This window comes from Thamnophis elegans, chromosome 13 (assembly GCF_009769535.1).
Source record: "Thamnophis elegans isolate rThaEle1 chromosome 13, rThaEle1.pri, whole genome shotgun sequence".
NCBI classification, from domain to species: Eukaryota; Metazoa; Chordata; class Lepidosauria; order Squamata; family Colubridae; genus Thamnophis; species Thamnophis elegans.
In genome coordinates this window covers 9,761,849-9,779,708 of record NC_045553.1, presented here as the reverse complement: position 1 = coordinate 9,779,708, position 17,860 = coordinate 9,761,849, and the positions used below count along the sequence as shown (strand labels likewise).

Here is a 17,860-nt window from a genome sequence, read left to right as displayed (position 1 = left end):
CAATCCGGATGACGTTTCAATTTGTTTGCAATCCATTTTCGATTGATAAACGTCGCTCCAGCATCGCGAGCCTCTCGAAAGGCAATGCATTTTATTCTGTCAATGATCCTTTGTTCTTCCGAATCGAATTTTCCAGCCATTCTTAAAGCAAATTTAACATTTAATAGCTCATTCAATTCAGTTTTTTATGGGCTTTAAAATGAGGTGTCGCGGAAGTTGTAAACTGCTGTCGATCTTGCTGTGACCCCCTAGGAAAAGGTTATGCCCCGCCCTGTATATGTACAGATAAAAGGAATCCAATAGGTGTTTAATGATGTAGAAATGTTGCAAAATGATATTTATGCTTAAAACAAATCTGATACTTTACATCCTCTTCTTAGTTTGCTTAACTCTATTAACTCTATTAACTATTTTCTATATTTTGCTCATCTACTTTTATATCTAATTTTTATATTTATCCTCTAACCATCGATAAATTTTTCCCCGTATCACATCATAACCAGTTTGTTCTTTCTCTTTAATTGCCAGTGTTAATTCATTCATTTCTGCACATTCTCATATTTTCCTAATCCCATTCCCCTCTGCACTTTTCCAGTTTTGTGCCGATACAATTCTAGCTGTGGTTATTACATGAATAATCCAATATACATTCTCTTTACTATTAAGTTTCTGGTAAGATCCTCAACAGGCTCAGCTGTTGTGCTTCTCTGGAGACATTCCATACCAAACCTGTTTTGCAAAAAGAGCCTTCAAAACCAACCAAATTTTCCTCCCCAAAAACTTTTTTTTTAAAAAAAAATGAAGAAGCATCAGATGCAACATCATGTGTTAATTTTTCCAACAAGGGCCAGGAATGGGAAACTCAAAAATCGCCCCCATCCTCTGAGCTGCCTGTTAGCCATCTTCCTCACGCATACACACAGAGCAGTGGTAGGAAGTTGTTTCACATCCGAGCTGAGATAAGCTTTGTGATTATTTTTGGTGACTGATAGCGTAGGGGGCATAGAAAGGAAGAGCATCCTTTGTGTGGGGGGGAGTAGGGGGGGGAGAGAGACAGATAACCAAGTGCCGAAAGGATCCATCATTGCTTCCAAAGGAAGCATCCGTTCTCCGTCTGAAATGAACCCACAAAGGTCTCTGGCCAGCCATTCAGATGGGACAACTCTTGTTTTCTTTCGGAGTTTGGCTCTGGGTGTGTGAATGTGTTTGCTGTGTAGTTGCAACAGATGTGCTGTCCGGCTGCGCTGTTTGTTTATCCATCATACAATCCTCGACCTCCCTCGGCTTAATAGTTTCCTGCGTTGACATCCAAGATCTTTAAACTGTGAGCACATAGACACACACACAAGATGAACACACATCCTGTGATGTGTAACTGTGTGTAATTGTGAGAGGGATCTTGGAATCCTGGTGGAGAACCATTTAAATAGGAGCCAGCTGTGTGCAGCAGCTGCCACAAAAGCCAACACAGTTCTAGGCTGCATCAACAGAGGGATAGAATCAAGATCACGTCAAGTGTTAATACCACTTTTTAAGTCCTTGGTAAGGCCACACTTGGAATACGGCATTCAGTTTTGGTCGCCATGATGTAAAAAGGATGTGGAGACTCTAGAAAGAATGCAGAGAAGAGTAACAAAGAAGATTAGGGAACTGGAGGCTAAAACATACAAAGAACGGTTGCAGGAACTGAGTATGCCTAGTTTAATGAAAAGAAGGACCAGGGGTGACATAGCAGTGTTCCAATATTTCAGGGATTTCCCCAAAGAAGAGGGGGTCAAACTGTTCTCCAAAGCACCTGAGGGCAGAACAAGAATCAATGGATGGAAATTTATCAAGGAGAGAAGCAACTTAGAACGGAGGAGAAATTTCCTGACAGTGAGAACAATTAACCAGTGGGACAGTTAGCCTCCAGAAGTTGTGGATGCTCCAACATTGGAAGTTTTTAAAAAGATGATGGATCACCATTTGTCTGAAACGGTATAGGGTTTCCTGCCTAGGCAGGGGGTTGGACTAGAGGACCTCCAAGGCCCCTTCCAACTCTGCTATTCTATATATGGTTCTATATCCCTTATTACTGGTTTTTTTTCCCAACACAAGCTAGTCACTCCTTATGTGCAGGGGGTCAGGGTTCCATGTAACACCGCCATAGAAAGAAGAACTCCGAGGCAGATAAGTTCCTTCGGAAGAACAATTTTATTTGTACAATACCGGAAAGATGAAGATGTGCCACGAGATGAAGAAATGGTTAAGAAGATACGCAATTGTGCAAAAAAGGAATAGATGGAGATTTGAAAATTAAGCAGAAAAAGGATGTAGAACAGGGGTGTCAAACTCAAGGCCCATGGGCTGGATCTGCCCTACGGGGTGCTTAGATCTGGCCTGCGGGGCCACCCTGGAAACAGTGAATGACTGGCCTGTGGTGCCTTTGCCAGCAAAAGTGGAGCTCAAGAGGGCTCCATGCGGCTCGGCCGAGTTCCGTTTTCACTGGCAGAGGGTTGCAGGAGGCTGTCGCAGCCGAAAATGGAGCTGGGGAGCCCAGAGCACTCTGGCCACCACAAGCGCTCTTGACACAAATAACACTGAGTTAGCCATGCCCCTCTGGCCACGCCCCCGCCCCCCGGACATCAAACACAACCCTGATGCGGCTCTCAATGCAATTGAGTTTGACACCCCTGATGTAGAATATTATCAAACATGGAATTTATTTTGCCAATGGTTGGAAAAAAGGGGGTGAAGATTAATTTGTAATTTGTATTGTTAAGCAAATTAAATACTCCGACAACACTAAGAAATGTATTTAATAGAAAATCAATAAGAATAATAATAATACTTTTAAAAAAAACCAATTTTATTGGAGATATCATATTGGCACAATTTAAAAAACAACAACAATGTGCTCCTCCTTTCTCCACCCACCAGATGGAATGTCCTTGGTTCCCACAGGAAACAATTTTGTTTTGGCTACAAACCCCCATCTAACTATGGTCCCTCTCCCTTTTTTGCACTGTGGCAACCCTGAAGCCTTCAAAATAGCCTCAGCCATGTTTGCTTCAGGGTTGACACAGGGAAGAGCTCAAACTCAAGAAATTTTGCAAACCTGAAAATGGGGTTAATGCGAAAACAATTCACAAGGGTAAAATAACAATAATCATTGTTCATGATTGCAACTTTGCTTTGCAACTAAAAATTTATTTATTTCAGTATAATTATACGACCACTGATCCCCCCATACGTGACTTCAGATAGCATACAACGGTAGTTCTTGATTTATAACCGTTTGTTTAATGACTGTTTGAACTTACAATGACACTGAAAAGAGTGATTATCCCCCCCCCCAAAAAAAATATAGTCACTGTAATTTAAGCGTTGAATTTTATTTTTTTTAAAGCAATTATAATATTGGAGCAAGACAATCCTGGCTAAGAGAATTCAATCAATCAATCTCTTGATTAGGTTGTTCCACAAATAACTGGCAGTGGCATTCTATGGGGTTGCCTCTCCCATCCACACACAAATATACAACTAATATTATTGTTGTGAGATTTACAGCCTGCCAATAATCTACAACCCAGGGTGGTATTTATCATGTTCTCAGTTAGCCTTGACTTTGCTGGTCCATAGGTCAAGTTAAGTTGAGTTCCAGATTGATGGGATGCAATCGATTTTAATGGATGAATCAATCTCTGTTTAATTGTGTTAGTTTTAATGGGGTGTGCTGTTTTTCTTTGGGGGTTTTGATTAATGGATTTTCAATGCTGCCCAAAGTCACAATGGACTCGGGCAGCGGTATGAATGTCTTGAATAAATAAACATATTAAAGGGTGATATTATTGTAAAATTAGAAATAACAATCTGCAGAGCCATTGGTAGTGGTGGGGTTGCCATTACTTTGTAAGTCATTCTGTTTCTCGTTGTGGTTTTGTTATAATAAGTAAGTGTGTAAAATTTGCAAACTTGCAAACTCTGACCGGATCGGATAGTTGGGATTTAACCATAATTCTGTCTCTCTCTCTTTCCTACTTGTCCTCCTCTTCCACCACCACTTCCTCTTCTTCCTCTTTCTCCTACTACTACTACTCTTCCTTCTCCTGCTTTTCCTTCTATTCTTTTTCCTCTTTCTCCTCTTCCTTCTCCACATTCTTTTCCTCTCCTCCTCCTCCTCCTTTCTATCCTCCTCTTCTTCCTGCTGCCCCTTCTACTACTCCTTCTCCTTTAACTCCTCCTCCTCTTCTACCACCTCCTCCTTCTCCTCCTCGTCCTGCTTCACCTTCTACTCCTCCTTTAACTCCTCCTCTTTCCCCCCCTCTGCTTTCTCTTTCTACTACTCCTCTTCCTGCTTTTCCTTCTACTCCTCTTTTTCCTCTTTCTCCTCTTCCTTCTCCACATTCTCCTCCTCCTCCTGCTTCTCCTCCTGCCTTTGCTCCTCTTCCTTCTCCTTTAACTCCTGCTCCTCCTCTTTCCCTCCTCCTCTCCTGTCCCCTTTCTCTTTTCCTTTCCTCTCCTTTTTGCTTCCCCTTCCCTAAAGGCCGAGCTCCGGACACTGCAGCCCTTAAACTGGAGCGCGTGGGTGTGAAAACCAATCCGGAAACGGGGAAAATCCTTGTAGATCCAGCTGAAGCCACTTCGATCCCCCATATTTTTGCAATTGGGGACATCACTGAGGTATAAATGCTTTGAATGTCCCAGGGAATTTTCTGTGGAGAGAGAGCACCAAAAGCCCCACAGTTCATCCCTTCTCTTCTGATTAAAAGAGATCTTTCTCTTTTAATCTTCCCATTCATCCTCTCTTCTGTTAAAACCTATTTATTCTACCGACAGGAATGATGTTTGAGAGATCATAACAAGGCGTATCAGATAGTCACTGACATACGGTGTGGATTGGCATGAATCCATATTGCAATATTTGCCTAAGGCCATTGTCAGACCGAGGGGCATCCTTTTTGCCTTTCCTTCTTTTAATGACCCCATAATCCCTTGCGGGGTGGAGTCTTGGGCAACTCAATAGAGCTAGCAGAATGTTTTTTAATGGCCAGATGCCTTTCCTGTCGCCAGGGCAGAGTCTTGTTCAGCAGATATATATATATATTCTCATTGTACCCAAAGAGAGAAATATCTACCTAGGATCGAACTCACAGCCTCCTGAATGTGAGGCGAGTGCTCCACCCCTAGGCCACCACACCACTCAGCATTTAGGCTTATGTCATCATTTTCTTTTAGCGACCCTGTAATCCCTTGCGGGGGGGGGGGGTCTGGGCAACTGAATGGAGCTAGCAGAGTGTTTTAATGGCCAGATGCCTTTCTTGTCACCAGGGCGGAGTTTTGTTCGGTAAATACATTCTCATTGTGCCCAGAGAGAAAAATATCTGCCTCTACCTAGGATCGAACTCACAGCCTCCCGATTGTGAGGCGAGAACTCCACCTCTAGGCCACCGCACCACTCCCAAGACTACCTGCAGATTATTATCATCATCATCATAATTCCTTACAGGATAGTGTCTGGGCAACTGACTACAATAGCAGAGTGTTTTAATGGCCGGATGCCCTACTTGTCACCGATACGGAGTTTTGTTCCGCAGATATATTCTGAGTGCCCAGAGAGAGAAATATCTGCCTCTACCTAGGATCGATTACCTAGAATTTTTAAATTTTTTTTTTTAAAGAATGGACCATGGGAAATGAATTTAGAAAAGGGAAGTCCTAAAATGACAAATAGTTAACCCAAATGGTTGGTGAAATCTTGAGACATCAATTTCTTTAAAGAAAAATATATTTGTAAAAATATCTTCTTCTAATGTTCTCATTCCTTCAAAGGGCCGCCCTGAACTAACGCCCACTGCAATTGCCTCAGGAAAGTTATTGGCTCAACGGTTGTTCGGCCTCTCTACTGAACTCATGGATTATGACAATGTGAGTAGGATTTGGTCGTTGACAAAATGGCGGCTGAGGGGACCAGGAAGCGTTCCCTTCATTTTGGGGGTGAAAATATTTTTTTTATGATTAAAAAGGATCCCCAAGGATCTTATATGAGGGAATGCGGTGGCTCAATGGCTAAGACGCTGAGCTTGTCAATCAGAAAGGTCGGCGGTTCGAATCCCTAGTGCTGCATAATGGAGTGAGCTCCTTGTCCCAGATTCTGCCAACCTAGCAGTTTGAAAGCACATTAAAAAATGCAAGTAGAAAAATAGGAACCACCTTTGGTGGGAAGGGAACAATGTTCCATGCGCCTTCGGCCACATGACCACAGAGACGTCTTTGGACAGCGCTGGCTCTTCGGCTTTGAAACGGAGATGAGCACTGCCCCCTAGAGTCGGGAACGATTGGCACACATGTGCGAGGGGAACCTTTACCTTTACCTTAAGGAAATTACAGGTAGTCCTTGATTTAAAACAGTTCATTTACTGACCATTCAAAGTTACAACAGCACTGAAAAAAGTGTCTTGTGACCATTTTTCACACTTACATCCCCATTGTTACATGATCTGTAACAATTTTTCAGAAATTTTATTACAGTCATCGACCAAATAAAAACACTCAATAAATATACAATTCTAGAATAAAATAATAAGTAACAGATAAAATGTATGATAAAATCTAGTCTGTCAATTATACATGGTCTAACTATTCTATCAAGTGATCAGTATTCAGACACTTGGCAACTGACTCATATTTATGACGGTTGCAGGGGGTCACATGATCCCCTTTTGCGACCTTCTGACAAGCCAAGGGGGAAGCCAGATTCGTGGCAAGAACCGTCTTGAAAGGGGACAAAATCCTCTTGGCAACGGCCTTGATTAGCAGTGGAAGTTTTGGGCTCGATTGTGGTCGAAATGTGAGGATTTACCCGTATCTGGAAATACCTTGTTTCCCCAAAAATAAGCCCTCCCCCAAAATATTGCAACAAAGCAGCAGCCATGAGGTGACCATACTCGCTGCCTCCTGCACCTCAAAAATGATATGACCTCCCTGAAAATAAAGCCAAGCTCTTATTTCGGAGGTCCAAAGAAAATAAGACCCTGTCTTATTTTCGGGAAAACATGGTAGTAGATCCTGCAGGCTTACATTGCTGAAAATGCAAGATGCTGGAAGACCCAACCTCTTTGGTTAATAACTAACGGTGTGGTTTCAACTTCTACCTGTAGGTGCCTACAACTGTGTTCACCCCCCTAGAATATGGTAGCGTTGGCATCTCAGAAGAAGCTGCTGTCCACCGATACAGTCCAGATAACATAGAGGTTGGTGGAATAATGTAGAATGAGACAGAGAGAGATTGAAACAGAGATTGTGAGAAGCTGAGAGAGTGAGAGACAGACAGACAGACAGACAGAGAGATTGAGAGAAAACTGAGAGAGAAAGATTGAGAGAAAACTGAGAGAGAACTTGAGAGAGATTGAGAGAGAGAAAACAGAGAGACAGATTGAGAGAGAGAGACAGATTGAGAGAAAGAGAGAGAGATTGAGAGAGAGAAAATAGAGAGATTGAGAGAGATTGAGAAAGCGGGTGATTGAGAGAGAGAGAAAACAGAGATAGAGAGAGACTGAGAGAGAGAAAACGGACAGAGAGAGAGAAAAAAAGAAAGATTTAGAGAGAGAAAGAAAAAGAGAGAGAGAGAGAATTAAGAGAGAAAGATTCAGATCTGCAAATTTCTGTTATTATTCCCAATCTCAATGCATTTTTAGCCTTTGTAATGGAATAACAACTTTCTTTCAGGTATACCACGCATTTTATAAACCCTTGGAATTTGTTGTGGCCGAAAGAGATGCTACTCAGTGTTACATAAAAGTAAGTTGGCCTTCATAATGTTTCCTTCAGTTCAAGGGGCTTATGGTCTCTGGGATCGTACAAGGGTTTTCTTAAAAATAAAAAACATAAAGCACCTTTTTCTTTTATTTATTTATTTTATTTATTTAGAAAATGTATATTGCTGCCTACTCACACATGGTGCCTCAAAGCTTTTTTCCTGACCCTTCCATCTTCCTTCCTCCCCAAAGGAGACAAATATTACAATCTCTCCTCCTCCTCCTTGTCTCATCTATTCTATTCTTATTCTATTCTTATTCTATTCTATTCTATATTCTATATTCTATTCTTATTCTATTCTAATTCTGTTCTATTCTATTCTCTCTTCTCTAGTCTATTCTAATTCTAATTCTATTCTATTCTCTATTCTATTCTCTATTCTATTCTTATTCTAATTCTGTTCTATTCTTATTCAATATTCTATTCTTATTCTATATTCTATTCTGTTCTATTCTAATTCTATTCTATTCTCTATTCTTATTCTAAATCTATTCTATTCTTATTCTAATTCTATTCTATAGGCTATTCTATAGGCTATTCTATTCTTATTCTATATTCTATTCTGTTCTACTCTAATTCTATTCTATTATCTATTCTTATTCTATATTCTGTTCTATTCTAATTCTATTCTATTCTCTATTCTATTCTTATTTTAATGTTACTGTTCTGTTTCTATTCTATTCTACTCTATTAATTCTCTCTAATCCCAGCTAGTTGGAAACTCCGTGTTCTTTGTGAATTCTTTGCAGATGGTGTGCCTGCGTGAAAAAGATCAGCGGATCCTGGGCCTTCATTTCATTGGCCCAAATGCAGGTGAAGTTATCCAAGGCTTCGCTCTTGGAATCAAGTAAGTTTAAGTTTAGATGTTGAGACTCTAGAAAGAGTGCAGAGAAGAGCCACAAAGAGAATTAGAGGACTGGTGGCTAAAACATATGAAGAACGGTTGCAGGAACTGGGTATGTCTAGTTTAATGAAAAGAAAGACTAGGGGAGGCATGATAGCAGTCTCCCAATATCTCAGGAGTTGCCCCAAAGAACAGAGAGTCAAGCTATTCTCCAAAGCACCTGAGGGCAGGACAAGAAGCAATGGGTGGAAACTAATCAAGGAGAGAAGCAACTTAGAACTAAAGGGAAATTTCCTGACAGTGAAAACAATTCATCAGTGGAACAACTTGCCTCCAGAAGTTGTGAATGCTCCAACACTGGAGGTTTTTAAGAAGAGATTGGACAGTTATTTGTCTGAAGGGGTGTAGGGTTTCCTGCCTAAGCAGGGGTTGGACTAGAAGACCTCCAAGGTCCCTTCCAACTCTGTTATTCTATTCTATTCTAAAGCATGCCAGCCCCCCCCCCCCGTTCCACCCTATCCTACCCCTCTTCCAGCTGCCTTGTTTCTTAATCCTCCTCTTTCAAATCTTTCCAAGATAATAAAAAAAGATAGTGATTGCCATTTTAGCCAGACTAAATCATATCCGGTGTTTGGGGTTTCTTTTATTTTTTTATTTCCTGTAGTTCGACGAAAAAATAGGGGCATCCTTTATTAATAAAAGTGCCGCTTTGGAAAGGACGTATCGGCTTTTGGGTTTTATGTTTACAAAATAGGCTTCTTGGCAAAACCTGCCCCCCTTTTTTTTAATCCCTTCCCTGTTCTGGAAAAAAAATAATGAAAAATTTGCTTTGCAGACCAGCTGTTGCTGACTCTTCAAAGTGTAACAAAGGGGAAAAGGGGTTTCCTTTGTTATTTTTTTCTTCTTCTTTCCTATTCTCGGGATAATAAATGATCATCCAGAAGCTTTTCTTTCAAAGGCTGAAGACTAAAACCTTGTTTTGATTACGTTTCTCTTTTGACAAAGAGGGAATCACTAGAGCTTTGGAGTGGGGGGAAAAATTCAGCATTTTGCTATTCTTCAGATTGTTATAAAAACATTCCAATAAAAGAATCAGGAAACAGCGATACAATAAACAATTCTTACTTTAAGATTCAGAGGTGTTGTGGCCCGCCAGGAGAGCTGGCAGCAGATTCAGACAGTGAGGAGGTTGGGGAGGAACGTGGGCCAGTCCTAGAGTCTGGGGAAGGCGCTGATGAGGGCTCTATGTCGGAGGCAGAGAAGGGGCCAAAGCCGTATGCCAGTTATCAGCTGCCTTCAGAGTCAGACATCAGTGAGGCAGAAGAACAGCTGGAGCCTGTTCCCAGTGTGCGCATGCACAGAGTTGCCGGACAAAGGGAACAGCTAAAGAACAGGAGTCAACTTGGGAGTAAGTCCACAAGTGGACGGTGAATGGAACCTCCCATAGGGAGTAAAAGAGGAGCAAAGGGGAACCAAGGTTGACCATTGGTTGAGAATTGAGAGGAAGGGAAAGAGATCTATACAGAACATAGAATCATAGGAATGGAAAGGACCCTAGAGGGGTTCCACCACAAAACCGCGGTAGACAAAAGCGCGGTCGACGAAAGCGCGTATGTGACGTCATCACAGCGCGATGAAAAAGATCGAAAAATGTAAAAATAAAGCGAAAACCTTACCCTAACGCCCCCAAACCTAACCCTAAACCTAACCCTTAACCTAACCCTAAACCTAACGAAAAACCTAACGCTAACCCTTAACCTAACGCTAAACGTAACGCTAACGCTCTAAACCTAACCCTAACCCTTAACCTAACCCTAAACCTAAACCTAACCCTTACCTTTATGTGAATCGGCTTGCTGTAATTTAATTTTTATTTCAATTTTTCGATCTTTTTCGTCGCGCTGTGATGACGTCACATACGCGCTTTCGTCGACCGCGCTTTTGTGGAACGCGGTTTTGACGGGTCACGCCCTAGAGGTCTTCTAGTCAACCTTTTAAGGTGGTGGACTTTCTTACTGAAGGAACCAAGTTAATTCTGGAGAAAAATGGCTGGGATTGGAACAAACTCCACCAGATAACACATAAAGATTCCTTTCCTTCATTTCCTTCTCTTTTGCTCTCCACTTGTCTTCTGCAGATGCGGTGCTACTTATTCTCAAATGATGCGGACGGTTGGGATTCACCCCACCTGCGCCGAAGAAGTGGCTAAATTGCACATCACCAAGAGGTCAGGGTTGGATCCGACCGTCACAGGCTGCTGAGGTTAAGCGCCATCCCTGGTCAACCAGGCTGGGCAGAAGCCTCCAGAAGAGAAGGAAGGAGCACGTCAACATCTAGAGGTCTATTGTTTCCATTCTTTCATTGGTCTCTTCACAACGCCTTTCACCCAACCCCAAAATGGGATGCAGGAAGTCCTTGAATTATCACGGTTCATTTAGTGATTGTTCAAAGTTACAACACCACTGGAAAAAAAGTAACTTACAAATGGTCCTTGCACTTAGAATTCTTGCAAGCTCTCCATAGTCATGCGATCAAAATTCAGATAATCCTTGAATTATTATTAAAATTCAGATAATCCTTGAGTTATTATTAAAATTCGGATAATCCTTGAATTATTATTAAAATTTGGATAATCCTTGAATTATTATTAAATTTCAGATAATCCTTGAATTATTATTAAAATTTGGATAATCCTTGAATTATTATTAAAATTCAGATAATCCTTGAATTATTATTAAAATTCGGATAATCCTCAAATTATTATTAAAATTCGGATAATCCTCGAATTATTATTAAAATTCGGATAACCCTCAAATTATTATTAAAATTCAGATAATCCTCGAATTATTATTAAAATTCGGATAATCCTCGAATTATTATTAAAATTCGGATAATCCTCGAATTATTATTAAAATTCGGATAATCCTTGAATTATTATTAAAATTCGGATAATCCTCGAATTATTATTAAAATTCGGATAATCCTTGAATTATTATTAAAATTCAGATAATCCTTGAATTATTATTAAAATTCGGATAATCATTGAATTATTATTAAAATTCAGATAATCCTTGAATTATTATTAAAATTCGGATAATCCTTGAATTATTATTAAAATTCGGATAATCCTTGAATTATTATTAAAATTCAGATAATCCTCGAATTATTATTAAAATTCAGATAATCCTCGAATTATTATTAAAATTCGGATAATCCTCAAATTATTATTAAAATTCGGATAATCCTTGAATTATTATTAAAATTCGGATAATCCTTGAATTATTATTAAAATTCGGATAATCCTTGAATTATTATTAAAATTCGGATAATCCTTGAATTATTATTAAAATTCGGATAATCCTTGAATTATTATTAAAATTTGGATAATCCTTGAATTATTATTAAAATTCAGATAATCCTTGAATTATTATTAAAATTCGGATAATCCTTGAATTATTATTAAAATTCAGATAATCCTTGAATTATTATTAACATTTGGATAATCCTTGAATTATTATTAAAAACAATAATGGAAAAAAAGTAACTTACAACTGGTCCTCGTACTTACAACTCTTGCAACATCCTCCTAATCACGTGATCAAAATTCAGGGGCTTGACAAGTGCATATATTTATGATGATTGTAGCATCCCAGGACAAAATGATGGTCAGTTGTGACCTTCTCAAATAGCTTCCCCCGAGCAAAGTGGATGGGATAACCCAGATTCCCTTAAGGACTTCCTGATTCACTGAACAACCATGGTGATTGGCTTAAAACCATGGGGGGGGGGGGCATAAGATTTCAAAATCGGACCCGGATCACTTAACAACTAACTTCTTTGCATTTGACTCGCTTAACAACAGAAATTCTAGTCCCAGTTGTGAGACCATAAATCAAGAACAATTGTCATCCGGTAATCATATCTGTTGTCTCTCAAGGTTCCTATTGATGGGAATTTGACAGGACTGGTTGAGAAGGAGCTACAGGTGGAAAAACAGAACGGAATATTTAAAAGAACGTACAGGAAGTCCTCAATTTACGACCACAACGGAGCCCAAGATTTCTGTTGTTCAGTGAGACATTTGTTCAGTGAGTTTTGTCCCATTTTACAAATCTTTCTTGCCCCAGTGGATAAGCGAACCACTGCAGTGGATAAGTTAGTAAGTCAGTTGTTAAGTGAATCTGGCTTCCCCATTGACTTTGCTTTTCAGAAGGTCGCAAATGCGGATCACGTGACCCCAGGACACTACAACCGTCATAAATGCGAACCAGTCGCCCAGCGCCTGAATTTTGACCATGTGATTGTGGGCATGCTTCAAAGGTCGTAACCATGAAAAATGGTCGTACAGTAAGTCACTTTTTCCAGTGCCGTTGAAACTTTGAACTGTCACTAAATGGACTCTTGTAATTCGAGGACTCCCTGCATGTTTCTCATTTTGCTGATTGTAGAAGAGATTATTCTTATTTTCTAGGAATGGCTTCATATTTTCATCTCAGCCAGAAGGTGGAGATGCTGGCTAAGAGATTAGCCCAGGAGTTAAGTGATATCAAATGATAATAAAACCAGCAGCATTGCTAGCAAAATGCCAACACATTGCCATCCACGGCAATTTCTATGCTTAGCAATTTCATCAGGATGATTGAATTTCGACTCTGTTTATTTCCAGCACGATTCAAAGGTTATCTGGAAATGCATCTCTGCTCAACCCCAAAGTGTGTATCGCTTTATATACTGCACTAGAATAGAATAGAATTCTTTATCGGCCAAAAGTGATTGGACCCACAAGGAATTTCTCTTTGGTGCATAATAGGCTCTCAGTGTACATAAAGAAAAATAGAATAAAATACACTCATCAAGAATCATAAGATACAACACTTAGGGATAGTCGTAGGTTACTAATAAGCAATCAAATCATACTAGGAAACAAATAAAACAATATAAATTGTAAAGATACAAGCAACATAGTTATAGTCATAAGTGAGAAGAGATAGGTATTAGAAGGATGAGAAGAAGAATAGTAATGCAGTCTTAGTAAATAGTTTGACAATGTTGTGGGAATTAATTGTTTAGCAGAGTGATGGCATGCGGAGAAAAACTGTCCTTGTGTCTAGCTATCCTGGTGTACAGTGCCCTATAATTTCGTTTAGAGGGCAGAAGTTGAAACAATTGATGTCCAGGATGCGAGGGATCTGTAGATATTTTCACAGCCCTCTTTTTGACTCGTGCAGCGTGCAGGTCCTCAATGGAAGGCAGGTTGGTAGCCATTGTTTTTTTCTGCAGTTCTAATTATCCCTTGAAGTCTGGTTGAAGCCAAACCAGACAGTGATAGAGATGCAAATGACAGATTCAATCATTCCTCTGTAGCTTGGAAGAATCCCCACTCTTGGTTTGGAACGTCAACGGAATTTTTGGCCATGCCAACTCTTCAGAAAACCATCTGCAATGACCCCAAAGGTGCTTTTTCAAGAGGCAACTGGACTTCCTTGTGTTTTGCTTGGCAACGTTTCCCTTCTCATCCAAGAAAAGCATCTTCAGTTCTGACTGAATGGTGGAGTGTGAAGGATTCTTCCATTAGAACTGAAGAAGCTTCTTGGATGAGAAACGAAACGTCTTTAAGGAAAAAAGCAAAGTATAGCTGCCTCTTGAAAAAGCACCTTTGGGACAACCAGGACCTGGATGACTGAGAATCTTCATAGGCTTTCTTTCTTTCTTTCTTTCTTTCTTTCTTTCTTTCTTTCTTTCTTTCTTTCTTTCTTTCTTCTTTTTTCCTTCCTCCCTTCCCTTCCTCCCTCGCTCCCTTCCTCCCTTCCTTTCTTTTTGTTCTGACCAAGGCGTCCCAAGAGCATGAAGCAAACTCATTGTCCCGACAAAAAATCCCTTTTATTAATTGACTGTGAATTCTGCTCATTCACATCCAGCAAAGTCTTTCGAGGGAGGATTTGCAGTCACAGGCCTCATCTGGCTTGGAGAGCTGCCAGGCCGATATCTGCAGAACTTGGCAAGGAGCCTCGGAGAGTCACGAACCAATGAAGCGAACTAATTGTCTCCTGCAAACTCCACTCCCCTTTCGCTCCTCTTTTATTTCCTCTGGGAGGGAACATTCACCGTCCCTCTGTGGCTTTACTCTGAAGTCGACCCCTGTTCTTTAGCTCTTCCCTTTGTCTGGCAACTCTGTGCATGCGCACACTGGGAACAGGCTCCAGCTGTTCTTCTGCCTCACTGATGTCTGACTCTGAAGGCAGCTGATAACTGGCAGATGGCCCTGCCCCCCTCTCTGCCTCTGACACACAGCCTTCCCCAGACTCCAGGACTGGCCCATGTTCCTCCCCAACCTCCTCACTGTCCGAATCTGCTTCCAGGTTTGTTGGCTGCTGGCGGGCCACAACTTACTTACTTACTTACTTACCTTCTTTCTTTCTTTCTTTCTTTCTTTCTTTCTTTCTTTGTCTCTCTCTTTCTTTCTTCTCCAGTTGCCTCTTGAAAAAAATGCCTTTGGGGCAACCACAACAGGATGACTGAGAATCTCCATAGACCTCTCTAATTACCTGGTGTCTCTGAAATGAACCTACATTCCCTCTACCCAAGTTTCCCATTGAAGTCAGTGTCCTTACGCTTGCCAATATATATATCTTTTTAGAGTCACCAAACCAACTCCAGTGGAAGCCTTCTGCCAACCGGCCCCACTTCTGGAATCTTCACTCTTGCTGTTTATTACATCGGAGGACGACATCTAAATGAACGTTGATGAGCTGGAACTGGTGTCAAAGCAGGGTATAGATGGTCACCAAAAATATCTGGTCTTTTTCTGAGAACTTCTGCCTTGTGCCTTCCAGGGGTGGCTGGTTTCCAACAACCACCTCAAGCAGCCTCGTTTCAATGCCAAAAACCCAACCAACGTCGCAAAAGATCTCCCGGGGGCGCAGATATTTTGCGCGTTTCAGGAATCCGCACAAAATCACGGGACACCGGCTGATGACGACTTGTGTATAAAACCACTCGCTGGAGTAGACAGGTCTGATGCTTGCTGGTTCCTTATTGACAAGAAGGAATGACGTTGGAATGGATGGTAGACAAGTTCGTAGAAGGATTAAAAAAATAGTTTTCGGTTGAATTTGTAGAAGCTGTGGTTGATTTGGGATAACTTTTCCTTCCCCCCCCAAAAAAATCTAAAGTAGATTTCAATTTGTTTTCCTCTTCCAGTTTTTTCCCTTTGTCTCTCCCATGTCTGCTTGATATTTTTCCCCCAGTACTGTAAGGTAAAGGTACATGTCCCACAAATCTGTTAGTCGTTCCTGACTCTAGGGGGCGTGCTCATCTCTGTTTCAAAGCCGAAGAGCCAGCGCTGTCCAAAGAAGTTTCTGTAGTCATATGGCCGGCATGACTAAACACCGAAGGCTCACGGAACGCTGTTACCTTCCCACCAAAGGTGGTTCCTATTTTTCTACTTGCATTTTTACGTCCTTTCGAACTGCTAGGTTAGCAAAAGCTGGGACAAATAACGGGAGCTCCCTCAGTTACGTGACGCTAGGGATTCGAACTGCCAAACTGCCGACCTTTCTGATCAACAAACTCAGCATCTTAGCCACTGAGCCACCACATCCCTTCCAGTACTGTAGGGCAGCAAAAAAACTAAACCATGGGAATGAGAATTGGTCCTTTCCATCTTGATTTTATTATTAGCTTGTGTCTGCAAATATTCAGCAGAACCTTACAGCTCCCTTGCCAGGAGTGTAGAATACTTGCTAAAGTTTTCGGCTAAAGTTAAAATTTGGCATTAGTTGATTGTCCTGAAAGACCAGCCTCCACCTAAGGAAATGCTGTATCACCACCAAAGCGAGAGGACGTTTGGTCTAGTGGTTAAGGTACCAGGCTAGGAGGTGGGAGATGGTGAGTTCTAGTCCTGCCTTGGGCCCGAAAACTGGTTGGGTGACTTTGGGCCAATCACCAGGTGACGGTGAGTTCTAGTCCCACCTTAGGTATGAAAGCCAGCTGGGTGACTTTGGGCCAATCACCAGGTGACGGTGAGTTCTAGTCCCACCTTAGGTATGAAAGCCAGCTGGGTGACTTTGGGCCAATCACCAGGAGACGGCGGGATCTAAAGGCGTCTGTGCTCTCCACCCCGGGGCAGTGGAACCGTGCTTGGACACTCCGCAGCGCCTAGAGAACGACCATTCAGGTAAGCCAACAGTTTTTCTAGTCCCACCTTAGGTATGAAAGCCAGCTGGGTGACTTTGGGCCAATCACCAGGAGACGGTGAGTTCTAGTCCCACCTTAGGTATGAAAGCCAGCTGGGTGACTTTGGACCAATCACCAGGAGACGGTGAGTTCTAGTCCCACCTTGGGTATGAAAGCCGGCTGGGTGTCTTTGGGTGAGTTCTAGTCCCATCTTAGGTATGAAAGCCCGCTGGGTGACTTTGGACCAATCACCAGGAAACGGTGAGTTCTAGTCCCATCTTAGGTATGAAAGCCTGCTGGATGACTTTGGGCCAATCACCAGGAAACGGTGAGTTCTAGTCCCACCTTAGGTATGAAAGCCTGCTGGATGACTTGGACCAATCACCAGGAGATGGTGAGTTCAAATCCCACCTTAGGTATGAAAGCCAGCTGGGTGACTTTGGGCCAATCACCAACAGACTGGGAGTTCTAGTCCTGACTAAGGCATGAAACCCATCTAGGTGACTTTGGGCCAGCCCCTCTCCCTCAGCCCATCCCACCTCATAGGATTGTTGTTGTGGGGAAAAGAGGAGAAGGAGGAAGGTCAGGAAGATATGCTGGATGTATTCACCGCCTTGAGTTATTTATAAAAACAATAAAAGGCAGGATAAACATATAACCTGAATTCCCAAGAGTGTCAATCTCCTTCTGAGATCTGTAATCAAAGGGATCTGAAAGCTTGTCCAATCTCACAGGATCATTGTTTGTGTGGTGTGTGTGTTTCGATTATCACAGTACCATTTAAGCGACGACAAAAAAAACACACTCTTTTTTTTTAGATGGGAAAGCCACAGACCAGAAGATCCGGTGTGGTTTTCGCCGTCTTTAAATCGCTTTGTCGACGGTTCGAATGAACTCTCTCCATCGCCCACATTGTCACGCTCGATGAAAAAAAGCTCGCTTCAGCCTTGACACCTGGCTTTACCTGACCCGTGAAGCGAAGAAGTGGAGCGCCCGGCGTTTTGAAAGGAAGATCAAAGGCCAGCCTAATTTCCCTGGGTGCAA

General features: G+C 41.6%; 1 protein-coding gene across 5 annotated transcripts in view; it reads left to right on the top strand.

The window, feature by feature from the left end:
* The window catches only part of TXNRD2 (thioredoxin reductase 2), a 46,963-nt gene extending 31,131 nt beyond the window's left edge, over positions 1-15,832 (top strand). For 2 of the 5 annotated variants that reach the window (XM_032228875.1, XM_032228880.1), the window contains exons 12-18: positions 4,526-4,662; positions 5,812-5,907; positions 7,140-7,232; positions 7,708-7,779; positions 8,547-8,644; positions 10,779-10,980; positions 15,279-15,832. In XM_032228875.1, the coding sequence (XP_032084766.1) occupies positions 4,526-4,662; positions 5,812-5,907; positions 7,140-7,232; positions 7,708-7,779; positions 8,547-8,644; positions 10,779-10,902 (620 nt within the window). In that variant the 3' untranslated portion in view covers positions 10,903-10,980; positions 15,279-15,832. Of the gene's footprint in view, positions 1-4,525; positions 4,663-5,811; positions 5,908-7,139; positions 7,233-7,707; positions 7,780-8,546; positions 8,649-10,778; positions 10,981-12,578; positions 12,730-12,851; positions 12,989-15,278 lie in introns of those variants that run through there. The other 3 variants (XM_032228876.1, XM_032228877.1, XM_032228878.1) reach the window with 3 other exon arrangements.
* The last annotated feature ends 2,028 nt before the right edge of the window (positions 15,833-17,860 follow it).